Genomic DNA, 18,233 nt, shown 5'->3' with positions numbered 1-18,233 from the left:
CACAACCTCCATTTGCTCGTCTGTCTAATAATGATACACATTATTAAAATTCAATTGTATATTAACAATCTTCCAAAAGCTATGTAAAATTTTTTAAGAAAATGGATGTCTCGATCAGAAACAATGGATGTTGATAGTCCATGAAGACAATTGATATCTCGAAAGAATAGTTATACCACCATAACAACATCCGTAGTCTATTTTTGCAAGGAATAAAATAAATCATCTTAAAAAATCTATCAACATAACAAAGATGGAATCACTATCTTGCTAACACGGCAATCCTAACACAAAATCAATGCTAATATCAATCAAGGCCGTATTTGCATGGATAGTTATCGTGGTCGTGTTCATGACAGACAGAATCCGTTGATAAATTTTCAATATTCTAATATTTATATTTTTTATATTCTAATTTTTGAAACTATTTTAGTAATTTTCAATGTTCAATTAATGATAAATTGTAGCAACTATATTTAAAATTAATCTATTTTACGTTGTTAATGTTGATATCGGTCGACGGGTCGTGACACCGGCGGTGGCAGCGGCGCAATGAATTGAGGCTGGTCGATGTCTGTGGCGGCGGTATGCCTCCGTAAGAGGAAAATGAAGCCCTTACTGCCGTCGTGCATGTCCGCTCTCCGCTTCTGGAGGCATATTCATGTCCTCTCCTCCGCCTTGTGCCGCCCCCGTCGCCTCTCCTACCTTGCTCACTCCTCGCCTCTCTGCCCGGCCTCCGGCAACCGGCTTCAAGCCATTCCCCTCTTGCACCCGGAGCAAAGCGTAGACCGCGGAGCCAACTACACTATCACCTTGCTCAGTCGCCAGGGAAGGATGTTCGACGCTCGCCAACTGTTCGACAAAACGCCCCACAAGGACGTCATCTCCTGGACCTCAATCATCTCCGGCTACATAAGGTGCGGCATGCTCCACGAGGCAAGGGCGCTCTTCGACCGTGCAGACGCACAGAGGAACGTAGTCACCTGGACTGCCATGTTATCCGGCTACGCTCGGTCGAAGCTTATCAGGGAAGCTGAGAAGCTCTTTGAACGCATGCCCGAGAAGAATTGTATTTCTTGGAACACCATGCTCGCCTGCTACGCTGAGAACGGTCAGCTCGATGAGGCCTTCCGTCTGTTTATGAGAATGCCGGATCGGAATGTCGTGTCCTGGAACACGATCGTGATTGCTATGACCCAATCTGGTCGCTTAGATGAAGCATATCGGCTGTTTGACCAAATGCCCGAGAGGGATGTGATATCGTGGACTTCAATGGTTGCAGCCTTATCGCACAATGGGAGGGTTGACGAAGCTCGAGCTCTGTTTGATAGAATGCCGGAGAGAAATGTGGTTTCCTGGAATGCCATGATATCAGGTTATGTCCAAAATCTCAGACTTGATCAAGCTCTGGAGCTGTTTGTAAAGATGCCTGAGAGGGACATAGTTTCCTGGAATACAATGATCACCGGGTTTATAAAGAATAAAGATTTGAGCAGGGCACGGGGTTTATTCGAGAAGATGAAAGAGAAGAATGTGGTCACTTGGACTGCCATGATCACAGGATGTGTCGAAGATCAACAGAATGAGACGGCTTTAAAGATGTTCTTAGAGATGTTAATGGCTGGTGTCAAGCCAAACCAAGCAACATTTGTCAATGTTTTGGCTGCAGCTAGCAATTTAGCAGCATTTGCGGAAGGACAGCAAATCCATCAGATTGTTAGCAAAACCATTTTCCAGTTTGATCCTCCTGTTAATTCTGCTCTCATGAGTATGTACTCCAAGTGCGGTGAGATTGCTATAGCTAGAAAATTGTTTGAGTTGCTGGGTCAAAGGGATTTGGTGTGTTGGAACGGAATGATTGCGGCATATGCTCATCATGGAAATGGCCAAGAAGCACTGAACCTATTCAAAAATATGCACCTGAATGGATTCAAGCCTAACGATGTTACGTATGTGGGATTGCTCTCAGCATGTAGCCACTCTGGTTTGTTTGATGATGGGCTTAATCTTTTCAAGTGCATGATGAATGATCCATCAATTGAGGTGCGAGAAGATCATTATGCTTCCTTAGTCGACCTATGTGGTCGAGCAGGGCGACTTAAGGAAGCTTCAAGTTTCATTAAAGGGCTAAATATTAGCTCTTCATCACCCTCTGTCTGGGGGGCGCTTCTGGGAGGCTGTAACGTCCATGGGGATGTTAAAATTGGGAATTTAGCAGCTAAGAAGCTCATGGAAGCTGAGCCCAACAATGCTGGATCTTACATGTTGTTGTCGAACATCTATGCTTCAAAGGGTAGATGGACTGAAGCTGCAAAAATTCGGTTAAGGATGAAGGATAAAGGACTTAAGAAGCAACCAGGTTGTAGCTGGATTGAGGTCGGAAACAGAGTTCATGTTTTCATGGTACGTGATAAGTCTCACAGCGAGTCTGAGAAGATCTACCCATTGTTGCATGATCTTCATAATAAAATGCGGAAAAGAGGATATGTTAATGCTCTGGATCCTATGTCAGTTGAAGATGATTCATAGCCATTTAAGTAAGTTATTCTTCCTTTTAGAATAGGTCTGAAGTTAACTGGTGTATACAAAAATGAACTACTTCTAGTTATTTCAGACAAACATTTGCAGTAGTCAGAAAGATAAGGGATTCAGAATGTTGATTGTGAAAATGTTGTTAGGATGAATGTTTAAGGATGAATCTTTGAGATTAACAAGCAAAACCTCTAAAGCTATATTTAGATACTAATGTTTTGTAAACGGATTTACAGGAGCTGAAGATACCTGGATGACTTTTGATTGCCCGCCGCGCCCTTGTCTCTTTTCAAATAGCCCATACGGCGACAACACTAGAACAACTAAACATGTCATCAGCGCTTGGACAAAGGTCAACTGGATAATTTTTATTCAGAGATTAAGCACACACAGATGGCTCCATACAGAACATTGAGTGCAACAATTGAAAATGATGTTAATGATTTTTAGTGTTGCAGCAGAATGACATATCTTAGATGGTGGCTGCTGCTGCTAGGGGCTATCTTTGTACTAGAATCAGAAGGGGAATCCTTGCAATTAAGCAGGTGTAACAATACATGGATCCTGAAAGGAAGATGAATATGCAAAGTGACAGAAAGTGAGATTTTAGAGTCCTAATAGATGTGAAGCAATGTGGTATGTCTCTGCAGGAGGAACAATTGGAAGGGTGCACACAGATCACTGCTCGCCAAGAAAAATGATCAGGATGCCATAACATTGACCAATGTTCTTACTGAAGCTCTTCTTTCCTGAGGTTTTGGTTAAAGATAGGTAAATAGTTGATTATTTGCTCGTAAAGTGTGATGAATGACAATCCTTCAAGTCCCATTGAGAGCACCTTGAAAATTTTGATTCAGATATGTAATTCTTTGGCCTGAAACAGTTCTGCAACTTACTGTGGAAGCCACTCTGTGCCTTTTATTCATCAGGTCTGTAATTGGTAGAGTGGAAAGGATTTCTGGAATGCTAAACAGGTGATGGGTGAAACTGACAAAGTAAACGAGTTATTCAAAACTCCTTGAAGAACAGAAATGAAGTAAACAAGGATTTTCTGCTACTTGTTCGTTGACTTCTTTGCATGACGTGTGAAAATCCTTATTGCTTATTACCTAATCGAAATGGATTTCTGTAACATCGGATCGATCGTACGACTTGGATTTAAAAAACAAAGGTAAATACCGGCAATGGTGCATGGAGTTACGATGGGACAAAGTGCGAATCAGAATAATGTGGGAACAAGAAAGCAGCGGTATCACATTCACAACGACGACAATCAAATCCTAGCAAAGATCACGAGAGTCCAGAGGAGTAGAGCCAAGCCCGAGAACACGTTACTCGCCGTGCGTGCTCCACTCTGCACAATCGTACAATCAATCGTATTAATTGCCAAAGTTTTGATTCAAAATGGTGGCTGCGCATCAATGTAATCTCAACATATATATACACCGTACCGTTTCATCGGCGGCGACGCTCGGCCCAGGAGAGGCAGCATCGGTCGGTGATGCGGCGAGCATGGCTGGGGAACTGGGAGCGGGAGCAGCGGCTCTTTTCCCCTTCTTCTTCTTCTTCTTCTTCTTGCTCGCCGCGGGGGCAGGTGCGTCTGACGGCATTGGCGACGCTGCGGTCGGGGCTGGAGTCGAGGGGATGACGGGGGCAGCAGCCGGTGGCACCAAAGTTGTGGGAGGGGCCGCAACGGGTGCTTTCGCAGCCGGAGCAGTGGTGGGGGCGGTGACAGTTGCGGATGTGGTAGGAGGAGCTGCCGCCGGGGCCGAAGCCGGAGGTGTAGCGCCGCCGGCGGCGGCGGAGGGAGCAGTCGCCGGAACGGGTGAGGGCTGAGTGGGCGCAGGAGCGATGGGTTTAGTGGGGGCGGCGGCGGGAGCTGCTGCCGCGGAGGCGGCCTTGGAGGGTGCAGCCGCCGGGGACTGGGCGTGGGCCGAGAGGTTGGCAGCAGCGCACAGGAGGAGCGAGAGACAAGCAATGGCTCTGCGGCGATCCATCATCAGACACGAGAACAAGCAGAGGAGAAGTGGTTGGGATGAAAGGGAGTGAGAGCTGTCTATATATGCAGGAACAGGATGAAAGAAAGCGGCGTGGTTGTGGCCTCCAACCAACACTAGATGGCACACGGGGATTGATGATGGAGAACTGGAGCTGGAGCTGGACGTTAAATGTGGTTGAGCTGGGAATGGGGCTGCACAGGCTGGCCTTCCTCCAAGGACGGCACGGGCTCCAGCCTTCGCCTTTTTGCTCTGCCATCTTCCTTCTGTCGTTTTGTTTTGTCTCGTTCAGCCCTTTCGCTACTGGCTGTTGCGGAGTTGCTGCAGTACTCGCGCTTTCATCTCTCAGTCTACGGCATCGATGACCGACCGTTGCGCGGATATCCGGATTGTGATCCAGGAATCTATGATTTGATCTCTAGTTACGGCGTATTTGTAAGAATTTTCTTCTAAATGAACACAATCAAGGGATGTTGGGCATCTGGATTGGCCGCCGTATGTGCTTCTCGATTTACCCTGGTGGTTGGTGGAAAACTTTCGTGGGATCGGACCGGCCACCCCAGGGATTGAGTCCATGAGACTGACTGAGATTTATCATTTTTGTGCAGTTATGAAATCGTAACTGTAACTTCCGGAACATAGTTGAGTTGATTACGACATAACAGACTTACAGAAGAGGGCTATCGTATGTGACCGCTAAGATGACGGATTCTACCTTTTATCAGAAGAAATCGTAATTATAACAAATACAAATATTATAGAATTTTAATTTCGTAACTACTAAAACATGATTTATGATTTAAATAGTAGATAATAAAAAATAATAATATCTTAAAGATAGTTTTGATTTTATAACTATTACAATCAACTTGATTAATTCAGAATTTAAATAGTAAATAATAACGATATATATTGAGTTCGGTATTCAAGAGCTCTCAAACAGCTTTTTATATTAAGGCTTTAATGAGTTCGACTAAATAACTAAATATAGTTGTTGAAAGTTAATGGCTCTAGCATTAATTGACTGACAGGCCATTGATTTAACTTTTAATCGATTGAAATTCGATAGAAATACTCTGTTCATCACACACAAAATTCAATTAAAAAATTATGACTTAAGATGCACAATCCATTATTCAAAGGCTTCATAAATTAATCATCAACTAATCTAATTATATATTACTAAACACATTGAATACGATCATGTTACCTAATAGAAAAAAGCCTTAAATTATATTGGAGTACATCAAAATAACATGGTGAAACATGATAGTAAGAAAGAACTAATTATGTTCATTAAGTATTTTGTCCAAAAATATATTTATATTTGATTTTCTCGTTATATTCCGGCATTAATGTTTTTTTTAATAAAAATTTTCTTAAAAAAAAAAAAAGAAATTTAAAAAGAGAAATAAAACGAAAAAAAATAAAAGAAAAAAAACGTGATGGCAATTTGCCAACGATGCTGCTTATCCCCTACCGCCATCGTGCCGCTTCTCTTTTATCTCTTCGTCTTCTCGAATGAGAGGCTGAGGGAGATCTCAAACAGAGAGCGCAAATCATGGCCCTTCAAGCTCCGTCACCACAAGCAGCTGCTGCTGCTGTTGGGCGGCGCTCCGCCGCTACGCCCCCTCGCAGCACCTTCCTACCTCCCCTCTCCAACGTCCTGCGATCGCCGTACATCTCCCCCTCGGTGCAGCTTCTCCCGCCGCGGCCGGTAGGTCGAGGCGGCACCGCCCCCGGCGCGAAGGTCTCCATGCGGTTGGCTTCCAAGCAGGCCTACATCTGCCGCGATTGCGGGTTCCTCTTCCTTTTTCATCCTTTGTCATTTCTTTTTTTGTTACATTCATCTCTTCAGTAACTCGATCCCCTTGCTTTTGACTTCATTTGTATATATTGCGATGCAGCTATATCTACAACGATAGGACTCCCTTTGAGAAGCAGCCTGACAACTACTTTTGCCCTGGTGAGTTCAATAACCTAATCACCGGAATTGTTCATGAAAATTTAGTTCCTTTGATGCAAGTTTGATGACTATATAAATTCCAAACACTTGTTTAATTTTCGATTCCTCATTTCTCCATATTCAATCTGTACTTTGCTTGTAGGCAATGACAAATGGATGAATGCTTAAATTGGACTTTTCTTCATATATATCATTTTTTTTTTATCAGAGTCTCTCAATTAAATCATTAGCATTTGGGCTAGTTAGTAATACCATTCATCTACAAGAGTTGTTAGATAAAAGCAATAGTTCTCATTAGTTTGTTTTCTAATCACAAAATCGGGTTTAAAGTATTTATAGAATGAATCCACAAGCTTTTAAAAAATGTTTTGATTGATTTAATTGGATAGATATCATCTAGATTGATTATATTCAAATATTGGATATCCAAGTGATGATTGAAAGTCTGTTTACGGCAGAGGATATGAAGAGGAGGTCAGGAAGCACCTAGAGAAGTGGAAGGGAGGCATAAGGGAAGAGGAAAGGAAATTAATGGAATCCAACAGACAGTGGAGATGGATGTTCCTTCCTTCACATAACTTTTTGTCGCGATCATTCTTCCCTCTTGCAAGCCTTGTCTCGTCTTGCTTCCATAGTACACTACCTTCAGTTCCTAGAACTAGCATGGTAGACTTGCTTGCCCCATCATTGGCGCTGCCAATCATACCTTTTAGCATCACTGATTAGCAAGCAAGACGATTGACAACTAACATTGATCAAAAACTAATTTGCATGTTTGTCATCTTTGAGTGTTGTTGATCCTTTGAGTCTTACAAATACTACAATTTTACTGTTAAGGAGGTCATGGATGGCGGCTGGGATGAGCCATCAAGTTGCAAATTGGTTTGGATCTCCACTGAAACTTACTTGATTTAATCTAGGCCATGTGGCTTGCCTAGATCTAATAGATTGATCAGCCCACCTAACTCATTTATCATCTAGCTCAACTGGCTCACTCACTTAGAACACCTAGTGCACAATGAAACGATCGACCTTTCATTTCACTGGTTTCTTTGGACTGCATGGGTTGTATAGTTCAACTCACTTTGCCATGCACACCTGGCTCGTCCTGCCTAGACCAACTAGATCGATGAGTTGGCCTAACCTGCATCATTTGACCCTTCTAGATTATCCCATCTAAACTTTCCCTATCATCATAGGCAAATCTCTCATCTTCCATTTGTTTTCATTCATGAGCACTTGCCACCCTCCACCCTTGTTGAAGGTGAAAATATTTTTGTCCCCTTTATGATGCCAAGCACTACACACAAAATTTTTTACATAAAAGTCTCAGAAAGTTCTTTTTGCAAATAAGATATTTTATGCAACAAATGTAACCTTGCTGAATTTTTAAACATGTACAAGAATTATCTGAAGATTATTTGTAATAATTAAATTTCTCTTGGGAAAATAATCTGTTTCATATGCATCTTTTTCGTTATGGTATCTTGGGTATGGTTCTCGATCATATTCAATTAAATTTCTTGTCCCATGGTATTTATTTTTTAGAACAAGATAATTATGGATTTATTTTGTTGCATAAGATCGAACATCATTTAGATCTTCTTAACGATGGTCAGTATTGTGAATTTCCTATCGTTTCTTCCCATCAATGTATCAAATCCATCAGGAGCATGCTTTCGTCGTGCTGTTAGATACTACAAGTGATATTTTTTTCTTGCATCTTTCGTGTGTTTGCAGTTTGTGGTGCTCCTAAGAGAAGATTCAAGCCTTATGAACCAGCAGTAGCCAAGAACGCCAACAATGCTGATGTTCGTAAAGCAAGGAAGGCACAGCTCAAAAGAGATGAATCTTTTGGGTAATCCTCTGATCATTAGCTGATCTCAAAACACATAAGAAACGATCCAACTTCCTTGCATGTTTTTGTTTCCAGGCAAGCTCTGCCTATCGCAATAGTGCTTGGAGTTATCGGGTTGGCTGGCCTTTATTTCTACCTCAACAGCATGTACTAGTCATACATACTTCAAGCGTAAGATAATACGTATATCGGCAGTAATTGATAAGACGGTGAAACTTTGAAAGTTCTTGTTTCCTATCTATTGTAAACTTCAACAGGGCAAAGGGGACTAGCATTTTCGCTTCTAGTTTCAATTCTTTGTCAAACACTACAGGCCTGTAATGTTCGTTATTATCATCACTCAACGTGTTTATCTCAAGTATATCGCAGTTAAGTGTAACTTCATGAAGAACTATACATGTCACTACTTATAGTCAAATCTCTTGCATCAAATTATACAGACACATTTCTTTGCTATTAACACGCTCAAAATAATTGCTATTAGAGCCGTCAATTTGAGTTAGACATGTCGGATTGGTCTGTCCCATCAAACAATTTAAGTGAATTGGATTAAAATTTTATCAGTCCATTTTAAAGTGGGTTGATCTGTCTAAATCTACGGTTTGCGTGAGTTGGTCTGTGAATTTGGATTGGTTCGTGGATTGAGAAAATTTATTTTTTTTAAAAAATTTAAAATTAAAGTAGAAAATTTAATAGACTAATAGATCTTGACTCATCTAAATTATAATTCACATTTAAAATTTTTAACTGTTTAAATGATAATTTAAATTTAAAAATATTAATATTTTTTTATTTTTTGAGAGGTTCGTGGGTTGGTCCGTTTAACTCACAATTCGCTTTCGGTTGGGTTGGATTAGATTTTCTAACTGTTAAATGGTGGATCGGCTCATCTGCTATGTCATATGACGAATTTTTGATAGGTTGATCTAGTTTATTATGAATTAATCCGTTTGATAATTATAAGGACTATAAGTATGAAAATTGACCTTGGCATTGATAAGACAATTAAGTCCGATAGAATTTAAAATGCATTATGTTGTTGAAATAGTATTTAATTTTAATTTAATTTAATTTATTTATTTTTATAAATTTGTTTGAGTTTCGTTCGTTTTTATATTATTATTTAAATTTTTTATATTTTTAAATTTAATTTTAATGAGATTTTTTATTTATTTATAAATTTGATATGAATTTTATTAATGAATATAATTTATAAATTTGATATTTTTATTTTTATTTTGTAGCCCTCGGGCTACAGGCCCGGGTGTCTTCAAAATTAATCTTGAAACATCCGAAGACCTCGCGCCGACAACCCTAAATGGCCGCCCTCGGCGACCTCTTCTTCATCATCTGCGTCGTCTCCCTTTTCTACTCCGTTACCTTGGCCGTCGACTTCAACTTCCCTGCCGTGTTCAACTTTGGCGACTCCAACTCCGACACCGGCGATCTCGTCGCCGCCGGTATAGGGGAACCGCTCTTGCTGCCCAATGGGAGGAGCTACTTCTCCAGGCCGGAAGGGAGATTTTGCGACGGCCGCCTCGTCATCGATTTTCTTAGTAATTTCCTTTTACATCCTATGCGTTATCCCCATCAATTTTGGTTCTCCACTCACAAACTTCATCATCGACAAATTATTTATTTCCGATCTATATCTGGTGAGATGGAGTTGGGGTTGTTGTTCGTTGCTATCCGGTGCAAAGATTATCGTTTTCTGGTAAGACTATTTTCAGGTAAGTTCGGCAGCACAGATGCATGGAAAAGGCTACCTCTTCACAGAGAAGATCGTTCAATAGTTCACATTTATTGCGTGTTCTAGAAGCTCAATAATATTGGCCAGTTCATTATTGGGCTAATATTGTACACTATTGAAGATATCTTTATGTCTCTGTTTTCCAGTTTCATTTTTCCTATTGCTGTTGTTTTCCTATTAATTCTCTTTTCTTATATACAATTATGTGATTGTATGATCTCTAACATATATTATGAAAAATCATTTTTTTCTTAAAAAAAATTCTTTTAACTCTGTCTAGTAGTACTGTGTTCATTCTCTTTCTACAAATTTCAGGAATATCTATCCTATATAGTATAATGCGATAGTTTAGCTACAGAATACTGACAAGTTATTTTGTTCTTCATTAAAAATTTTGGATTTGAATAAGGAGCAGGATTCTATACACATTCAGCATAGCAAGAACATGTGGTTTTAGTTGTGTTGATTCAAACATACGGAATGGTAGAACTTGTACAACATGCTTCAAAATTTTATATGGGACAGCTCGAGGCTTCTGGGTTGAAATTCCTCATCTTGGAAATTTCTGAGGGTCAATTTCAGAAACTTAGTGTCAAAGTCAAAATTTTGGACATGCAAGAGAGAACGGTGCAAGAAATCTGCCCTACAAGGTCCCACTTAGACATTGAAGTTAGTCAGTCACAATTTTCAAGAAAACGAACTTAAGGAACTTGAGACTACCGCTCAATATCCTTTGAAGATACAATGGGTGGGGAAGGAGCTTAGTGGTTAATCAGTTAGATGACATTTTACAGGTGGTTGTTTGGGTCGTGGTATTTTATTGACATAATGTTCTCATTGACAACTTGATGCCATGACCTTGATTTGCCTTTGTTTAGTGGTGAGTAGCTAACTGAGCATCTTGTTGGAGTCTTGTTAATTCCTCGACGAGAATGCATTGATGCTTTGGGAGCAACCTTTGGTCTCTTCATAATATTACATGGTCAGAGTAGGAAATTTGGGGTCAAAAGTTTTAATACGGGAAATTGTTAGCAATTGAACCATCCTATCAGTAGAGTGAAATCATACAGAAATAAAATGGAAAGATGAGGCTTCAATTGGCAATCAAGTCTGAGACTGGAAAAGAAACATACTGAGAGCAGTTTCTTTGTTTTTCATGAGTTATAGGTGGCAAATAAAGACATGCCTATGCAGCACCACAATTGGTAAGTACTATGACTCAGAAACTGCTTGGTAGCATATTTCGTAAGGTGTATGGAGATGATCCATAATTGATGCCAGGTAAGACCATGCTTTCCCTCAACAACAGTAAGTTCAGCATCATATGTGATATTCAACTTTTTAACGGAGCAGATACTTTCACTAGTTCACTTGTCTTGGTGTTCAACAAATTCTTATTGGTTTCATTAAGAACATTGAATATGGATAAAGAGAGACAAGGTAAGATTGTAGATATATTCTGTGCTACAAGCATCCATGATTTGAGTTGAAAAAGGAAAATTAAGAGGCTTCAGTTGTGATTAACTTGAGACTGGGAAATAGTGACTTAAAAGACATCCCTATGCACCCACACAGGTGGATAATACAAGAATTAAGGCAGCCATAGCAGTTGTGGCAGTATATTTAATAGGAAGGTATAGACAGGTGGAAGTTCCATAACTTGTTTGTCTTAAATATGGATGATGGATGATAAATCAACTGCAATAATTATTGCTCAAACTGGTTAGGACACTTTGCAGTTGTTAATTTGTTTTCCCTCTTCTGACTATTTTAGCTTCGATGCTACAAGTTTTATCCATTGATGTCATTTTGTGTTGCTTGACTAATCAGTTTAATTCAGTGTTGCAGTGGATGCTATAGACTTCCCCTTCCTCAATGCATACTTGAATTCAATTGGTATGCCAAGCTTTCAGAATGGTTGCAACTTTGCTGCAGCTGGATCCACTATTCTTCCACCTACAAAATATTCAGTCAGTCCATTTTCCTTTGGCGTCCAGGTTGCCCAATTTCTTCGATTGAAAAATGAAGTCCTTCAATTACTAAGTGAAGGTAAAGCCATACATTTAGTTTCTTAATGTGTGATGAACTGGAAATTGCTTGCTTTGACATTCTGGTAAAAATATAAATTATTTTCTATTTAATCTCTAAAATTTGCAATTATGGAGAGTGAGGTAAAACCCTAAATTCAAACAAACAAGCAGAAGCATTTTAATTTCTTTGTAGTTTTCCAATTTTGATATCTGAATTGGAACTGTGACGTGATAATTCTTTTTAAATTTCCTTGCAGGAAAACTGAATGTTAAGTACATGCCTCAAGCGGATTACTTTAGTCAGGGACTTTATATGTTTGATATTGGCCAAAACGATCTTGCTAGTGCTTTTTATTCCAAAAATGAGGACCAAGTCATTGCTTTCATTCCAACAATATTATCAGAGTTTGAAAGAGGACTGAAGGTGTTGTTTATTTTTTTTTTTGAATTTTTTGACAGTAATATCATTTGGATGAATAATAGATAGGTACCCATCTCTTAAGGATGAGTTTAATATGGAAGCAAGTGTACTTTGAACTGCCATATAAATTGTGATTCTAATGATGGAAGCCAAGCTTACATTGCTAGTTAACACTCCGAGATATTAGCAAAACTATCCTATCAATTCGTCAACACTTCATGCTTTGTCAATCTTGAAATCAATATGCCTCTCCTATAATATTTAAAGAATTTAGTTTGTTTAAAATATACTCTTAAACTGTAATAATTTTAACCTTCTGATAGTGCTAACAGAAATTATATGAACAAGGAGCTAGGAGATTTTGGATTCATAATACAGGTCCACTTGGGTGCTTAGCACAAAATATAGCCATTTTCGGGAAAGATCCATCAAAACAAGATGAGCATGGCTGTGTAAGTGCTCACAACCGAGCTGCTAAGCAGTTCAATATCCAGCTTCATGCACTTTGTAAAAAGTTGAGACATCTGTTTCCAGATGCCAACATAACCTATGTTGATGTCTTCACCATCAAATTCAACCTCATAGCCAACTTTTCTCGATATGGTAAGTTAATAATGATGTTTTTGATCTTTCTTCAAGTTTATTGGCTATAATTGCAAAGTTGGTTCCAGAAATAATTACTTGATATTCATTAGGGCATCATTATTTGATTTTGTTGGGGTAGTAGCCATGCATGGATGCTCGCCCTATCTTAATATGATTTGTGAATACAAGATGATATTTGGGTGAAGCTGACATTCTTAAGGCTTGGTTATTTAAGTTGTGATGTGTTCATCATGTCGTAATGGGCCATCTCATTCTTTTTAAAACATTTTTTTTAGTTTTTGGAAAATAATCTTACATGATAATTATATTTTCTAGAAGTTAATTTATGATGTATAATTACTATTGTTTTTGTAAAAAAATTCTATAAAGGAGTTCTATTGTTCCACATTTTTATTAGCATATTGTGTCACTTTTGATATTGTCTTAGTAATTTGAGTTTCAGTTATGTCCAACATTGTCAGTCCTAGACATTGTAATTCATCTTCATTTTTACATGTGACATGTCCATTGCTCTATTTTACAATTAGCTTCCATGTGAACTATAGTTGAATTATTAAGAATTGCTTATAGATTAGTTTTGTGAAATTTAATGCATTTTAAGAATTTAATTCGTAGTCTGATATTACAGTGTTAACTGTTATAAAATAGAGCCATGTAGTAGTCATATCACATTGTATTGATTATTAATATGATGGACAACAAGCTAACATATTCTAAACTTGGTGTTTAGAGCTTTTCATGCTACACCTGGGCTTTGGGAAGATACTTTTGAACTTTCAAGTCTATAATACTTGTTTAAAACATGGAGAACTCACCACCACTAAGAAGCAGACTTTCATCAGAATGATGCATGCTAACAAAAAATCCAAATAAAAAAAGGAGGGAGAGAGAGAGAGAGAGAGTTCACCTTCTTGTGTGCTTTATACCATAACAGATCGGCAGTAGAAGTAGAACTAAAGCTACCATGAGAACTTTGAATCTTGGTGAAGACCAAACCATCACATCTTTTTGCCAAGAAATTGAGACTGTTCAGAGTTAAGAGTTTTTTTTCCTCCGACAGCAGAGTAAACATTTTTTTTTTTACATTATCTTCTCTTGGTCGAGAATTTGTGGTTTGTGAATAAGTTTACTATCATCTATAATTTCAAATGCTTGTGTTATTGGTTTGCATATAATTAAAACGTTCTTCCCATCGTTGTTTTTCAGGATTCGAACATCCAGTTATGGCATGCTGTGGACATGGTGGTCCTCCACTAAACTTCCATTCAGAAATCTCTTGTGGACAGACAAAGATCCTCAAAGGACACGAAACGACTGTCAAGGCTTGCGACGATGCCACTGAACACCTTAACTGGGATGGCATACACTATACAGAAGCTGCAAATCTTCATGTAGCTTCCCAGATACTTTCTGGGCGATACTCTGATCCCTCATTCATTGATGATATGCCGTTCGCTCTCAAACTGAAGTTTTAAATTCGTTCTTTGATTATTTGCCGTTTTCCCCTGGACTAAATTTCAAATGGATTGCCTGAACTGAAGTTTACTCTTCTCCCCCGGACTGAACTCGACGACCTACTCCTCGATTTGAAGTTTCTTTCTTTTATGAAATTTCGAAGAGCTGAAGCTGGCTTTTTTGGCATTACAACGTCCTTTGGTGGTTGGAAGTAGAGCAGGAAATGCAATGTTCAAATCTTTCCCTGTTGATCAGGACATTCTTGGAATGTGATGTAAGCACTTGATTTTTCAGCTTATCAGGATTGCTATTGTGTGGTTTCAAAAAATAAATAAAAATAGCAACTGTAGAAAAGTGTGCATGCCATTATGGACATGGATGATAAAGAAAATTAAAATTAATTAGGGTAAAAAAAATCAAAAAAGCGTTCTTTACTTTTGGAATTATGATATTTTATTATTATTTCATCTTTATGTATGATTATTCAATTATTTTTTATTATATAGGTTGTAGTAGTTAAATTTGTAGATATTACAATTGACTGTTATAACAGTTATAGTAGCGATAACTATTCATGTAATAGTTATGCAATTGATTTTCAATCTTTTTAATATTTTGATTGAAAATTATTTTGGCAAGACTTGATTGTAGAAAACGAAGGTGCATGTACTCCTCGCATTCGAAGTGCATGCATTAACAATAGTATATGTTTACCATAATTTTGTTATGAAGACGTAATGTAACTTAATCTTTTATGAAGTCGTTTGTCTTGCTGCATCGAGTTGCCTATGTTTCATAATGCTTGAAGAAATCCATGATTAAAGATTCTATTTTAGATTGGAAAAAAAATCCCGAGCCTACATCAATTATTGGGGTGAAATATTATTATTTTCACGTAGGGGTTATGCTTGAAAGGCAAAAATTATAATATTATTATACCAATAACAACAATCAAATCTTATCTCATTGAGGTTGGATCATTTGTCATTGAGTTGTATCCTCTACTATATCATCATAAATACTTACAAATATATTTTATTTATTAATCAAGTCTTTTTTTATCTTCCTTATTTGATGTGCGTATTTGTCATAGTTTCACATCGCTTAACTGGAACATTTATTAATCGTTTAAGTACATGTATGTACTATCTTAAACTCGTTTCTTGGAGTTTTCTCTTAATAGATGGAACTCCAATTTTCTCTAATGCTTTCATTTCTTATTCTGTCTATTCTTGTATGTCTACACATCTATCTTAACATCCTCATCTTTACAACTCTCATCTTCTGCTAATGTGCTTGAGTCATAGCCCAACATTCAGCAACATATAACGTAGTAGATCAAACCACCATTTTATAGAACTTTCGTTTAAGTTTTAAAGATACTTTACGATCACATAAAATACTCGACGCTCTCTTCCATTTCAAACATCCTGCTTGTATTCTATATAAGACATTTCTCTCAATCCTTCAATCGTCTTGAAAAAAAAGATCCTAAATACTTAAAACTTTCAAAAGATCCTAAATACCTAAAGCTCTCAGTTTTAGACAACTCATCATCTTCTATCTTAATAATTATCTTATTACGTCTGATATTGCTAAACTTAAATTTCATATATTCTGTTTTTACTCTATTAAGCCTAAAACCTTTCACTTCTAATGTTTCCCACCAAGATTCTAATTTATCATTTACTCTTTCATGTATTTCATTTACTAAAATAAAATCATCTGCAAATAACATTCACCACAGTACTAAGTTTTGAATGTGTCCAATGAGTTCATCCATGATTAATATAAAAGATAAGAACTTAGAGTTGATTCTTAATGCAACGCTATCTTTATTAGAAATGTTTTAGTTAATCCGCTTGAAGTCTCTACTCTAGTCATTACAATCTCATATATATCCTTAATAAGTTCAATATATATGTTTCGTTATCACATTTCTTTTCTAGAATTCTTCATATAATTTCTTTTAAGATTTTATCATAATTTTTTTTAAGTCAATAAATACATGTGTAGATTTTTTACTTTTGCTCCCAATACTCTTCAATTAGTTGTCTGAGAAGATGTGTAGTTTCTATTATTAACCTTGCAAGCATGAACCCAAATTAATTTTCAATCACCGTAGTCTCTTTCTTTAATATTTTTTCTATTACTCATTCCCAAAGTTTCATAATATGACTCATTAATTTAATATCCCTATAATTTACATAATTTTGTACGTCTTTCTTATTCTTATATAAGGGTGCTAGAGTACTTACCTTTCATTTATCAAGCAATTTTTTTATTTTCAATATCATATTAAATAATTTTGTAAGTCATTCAATACTTTATTTCCCTATTTTCTTCTATACCTCTATCGGAATATTATCTGGTCAAACAACTTTTTCATTTTGCATCCCAATTAAAGCTTGCTCTACTTTTAAAATTTGAATTCTACGATACTAATTTAAATTTCTATACTCATTTGACTTACTTAAATTATTAAAATTAAATTGGTCACCTAAACTTTCATAGTTTTTTTCTCCGTTATTATTTTGAGAGTTATAATTGTCTATTCTCTTCTAACTACTCTTACAACTTAATCCTTTAACGAATTATCTACAACAATAGCCACTCCATTTCTTGTTTTACTTTTTTCTGTATACCATAACTTAAAACTTGATTTCTGTATCATCTTAATTTATCTTTTTGTCTACTATTTTATCTCTTGTACACATAAAATACAAATTCTTTTCATAATCATCGTATCTACTATCTCCATTGTTTGGCCAGTGAGAGTTTCTATGTTCCATGCTCTAAATCTTAGACTATTAGTTACACTACACCCAAGTTCTCATAGAGATGTATTAATTTTACCGATATGTTACAGGCAAACCCTACAATATGAATTCTTACATATTTAGTATTACACTCGAGTTCTTGAGATGTAGTGGTCCTTGTCAAGATGTTATATATATTATTATTATTATATAATTCAAGTGTTTCTTTTTTATTTGTCTACCAAATAAATTTTAATTTTTAAAATATTTAATTTAAGATTCAAACTTTGATCCTCTCTTCTTATGCATCTAAATGAGTATTTTATCACTGTACCACGTATATACCACACGTGGGATTGTTATTTTAAATTCTTTAGGTAATTTTAATAATTTGTTTTTAAAAAGTGGGAAGTATTATGCTTGAAAAGTTAAAGTTCTATATGGTCGTATGTATCTTTATTATTGTGTTTGGAGGATCGATCATATGATATAAATGCACTAATTTAGTCTTGTAATATGGAAATTAAGCAACTTCTTTGAATGTGTATTCGTAACGCTAGCAATTGTATAGAGAAACTCGATCGCTACGACTACTCATACAAGAAATTAAGAAAGAAACTACTTCTTTGAAATGATATTTTAAAGATAATTCGAACTGATTATAAAACAGGGGCCAATTGCACAATGGTTGAGAAAATGGCAGATAATTGAATATAAAACTGATTCATTGAAGCTTTATTAGTCACAAACAGAGGGATTGAAACGAAGCAAGTCATGGACAAACAAACGCTCCGATCCCCCTCACACACAACTATTGAATATCTATATATCTATAGATATATATATATATACTCTGGAA

The 18,233-nt window shown here is 37.0% G+C and overlaps 3 protein-coding genes and 1 pseudogene across 3 annotated transcripts; 3 read left to right on the top strand and 1 right to left on the bottom strand.

The window, feature by feature from the left end:
* Positions 1-570: 570 nt before the first annotated feature.
* LOC141813976 (uncharacterized) lies at positions 571-2,967 on the top strand (annotated as a pseudogene).
* Positions 2,968-3,442: 475 nt separating this feature from the next.
* LOC141814038 (uncharacterized) lies at positions 3,443-4,652 on the bottom strand. The gene is made up of 2 exons (XM_074702036.1): positions 3,984-4,652; positions 3,443-3,886 (listed from the first exon to the last, which is right to left on the bottom strand). Exons 1-2 carry the CDS (start codon positions 4,530-4,532, stop codon positions 3,806-3,808), a joined length of 630 nt encoding a protein of 209 aa, XP_074558137.1. The 5' UTR covers positions 4,533-4,652; the 3' UTR covers positions 3,443-3,805.
* Positions 4,653-6,026: 1,374 nt separating this feature from the next.
* Positions 6,027-8,711, top strand: LOC141813703 (uncharacterized). Its single transcript, XM_074701678.1, has 4 exons — positions 6,027-6,329; positions 6,437-6,495; positions 8,236-8,353; positions 8,429-8,711. The coding sequence occupies exons 1-4, from the start codon at positions 6,091-6,093 to the stop codon at positions 8,505-8,507; spliced, it is 495 nt and encodes a 164-aa protein (XP_074557779.1). The 5' UTR covers positions 6,027-6,090; the 3' UTR covers positions 8,508-8,711.
* A 905-nt stretch (positions 8,712-9,616) lies between these two features.
* On the top strand, positions 9,617-14,925 carry LOC141813402 (GDSL esterase/lipase At1g54790-like). The gene is made up of 5 exons (XM_074701368.1): positions 9,617-9,909; positions 11,952-12,152; positions 12,391-12,557; positions 12,887-13,157; positions 14,367-14,925. Exons 1-5 carry the CDS (start codon positions 9,672-9,674, stop codon positions 14,633-14,635), a joined length of 1,146 nt encoding a protein of 381 aa, XP_074557469.1. The 5' UTR covers positions 9,617-9,671; the 3' UTR covers positions 14,636-14,925.
* The last annotated feature ends 3,308 nt before the right edge of the window (positions 14,926-18,233 follow it).

This window comes from Curcuma longa, chromosome 20 (genome assembly GCF_044706935.1).
Source record: "Curcuma longa cultivar G26 ecotype Majalengka, Jawa Barat chromosome 20, ITB_CL_G26_1.1, whole genome shotgun sequence".
Taxonomy (NCBI): domain Eukaryota; kingdom Viridiplantae; phylum Streptophyta; class Magnoliopsida; order Zingiberales; family Zingiberaceae; genus Curcuma; species Curcuma longa.
Note: the sequence above shows the minus strand (reverse complement) of the source record. Positions and strands in the feature narration are given on the sequence as shown.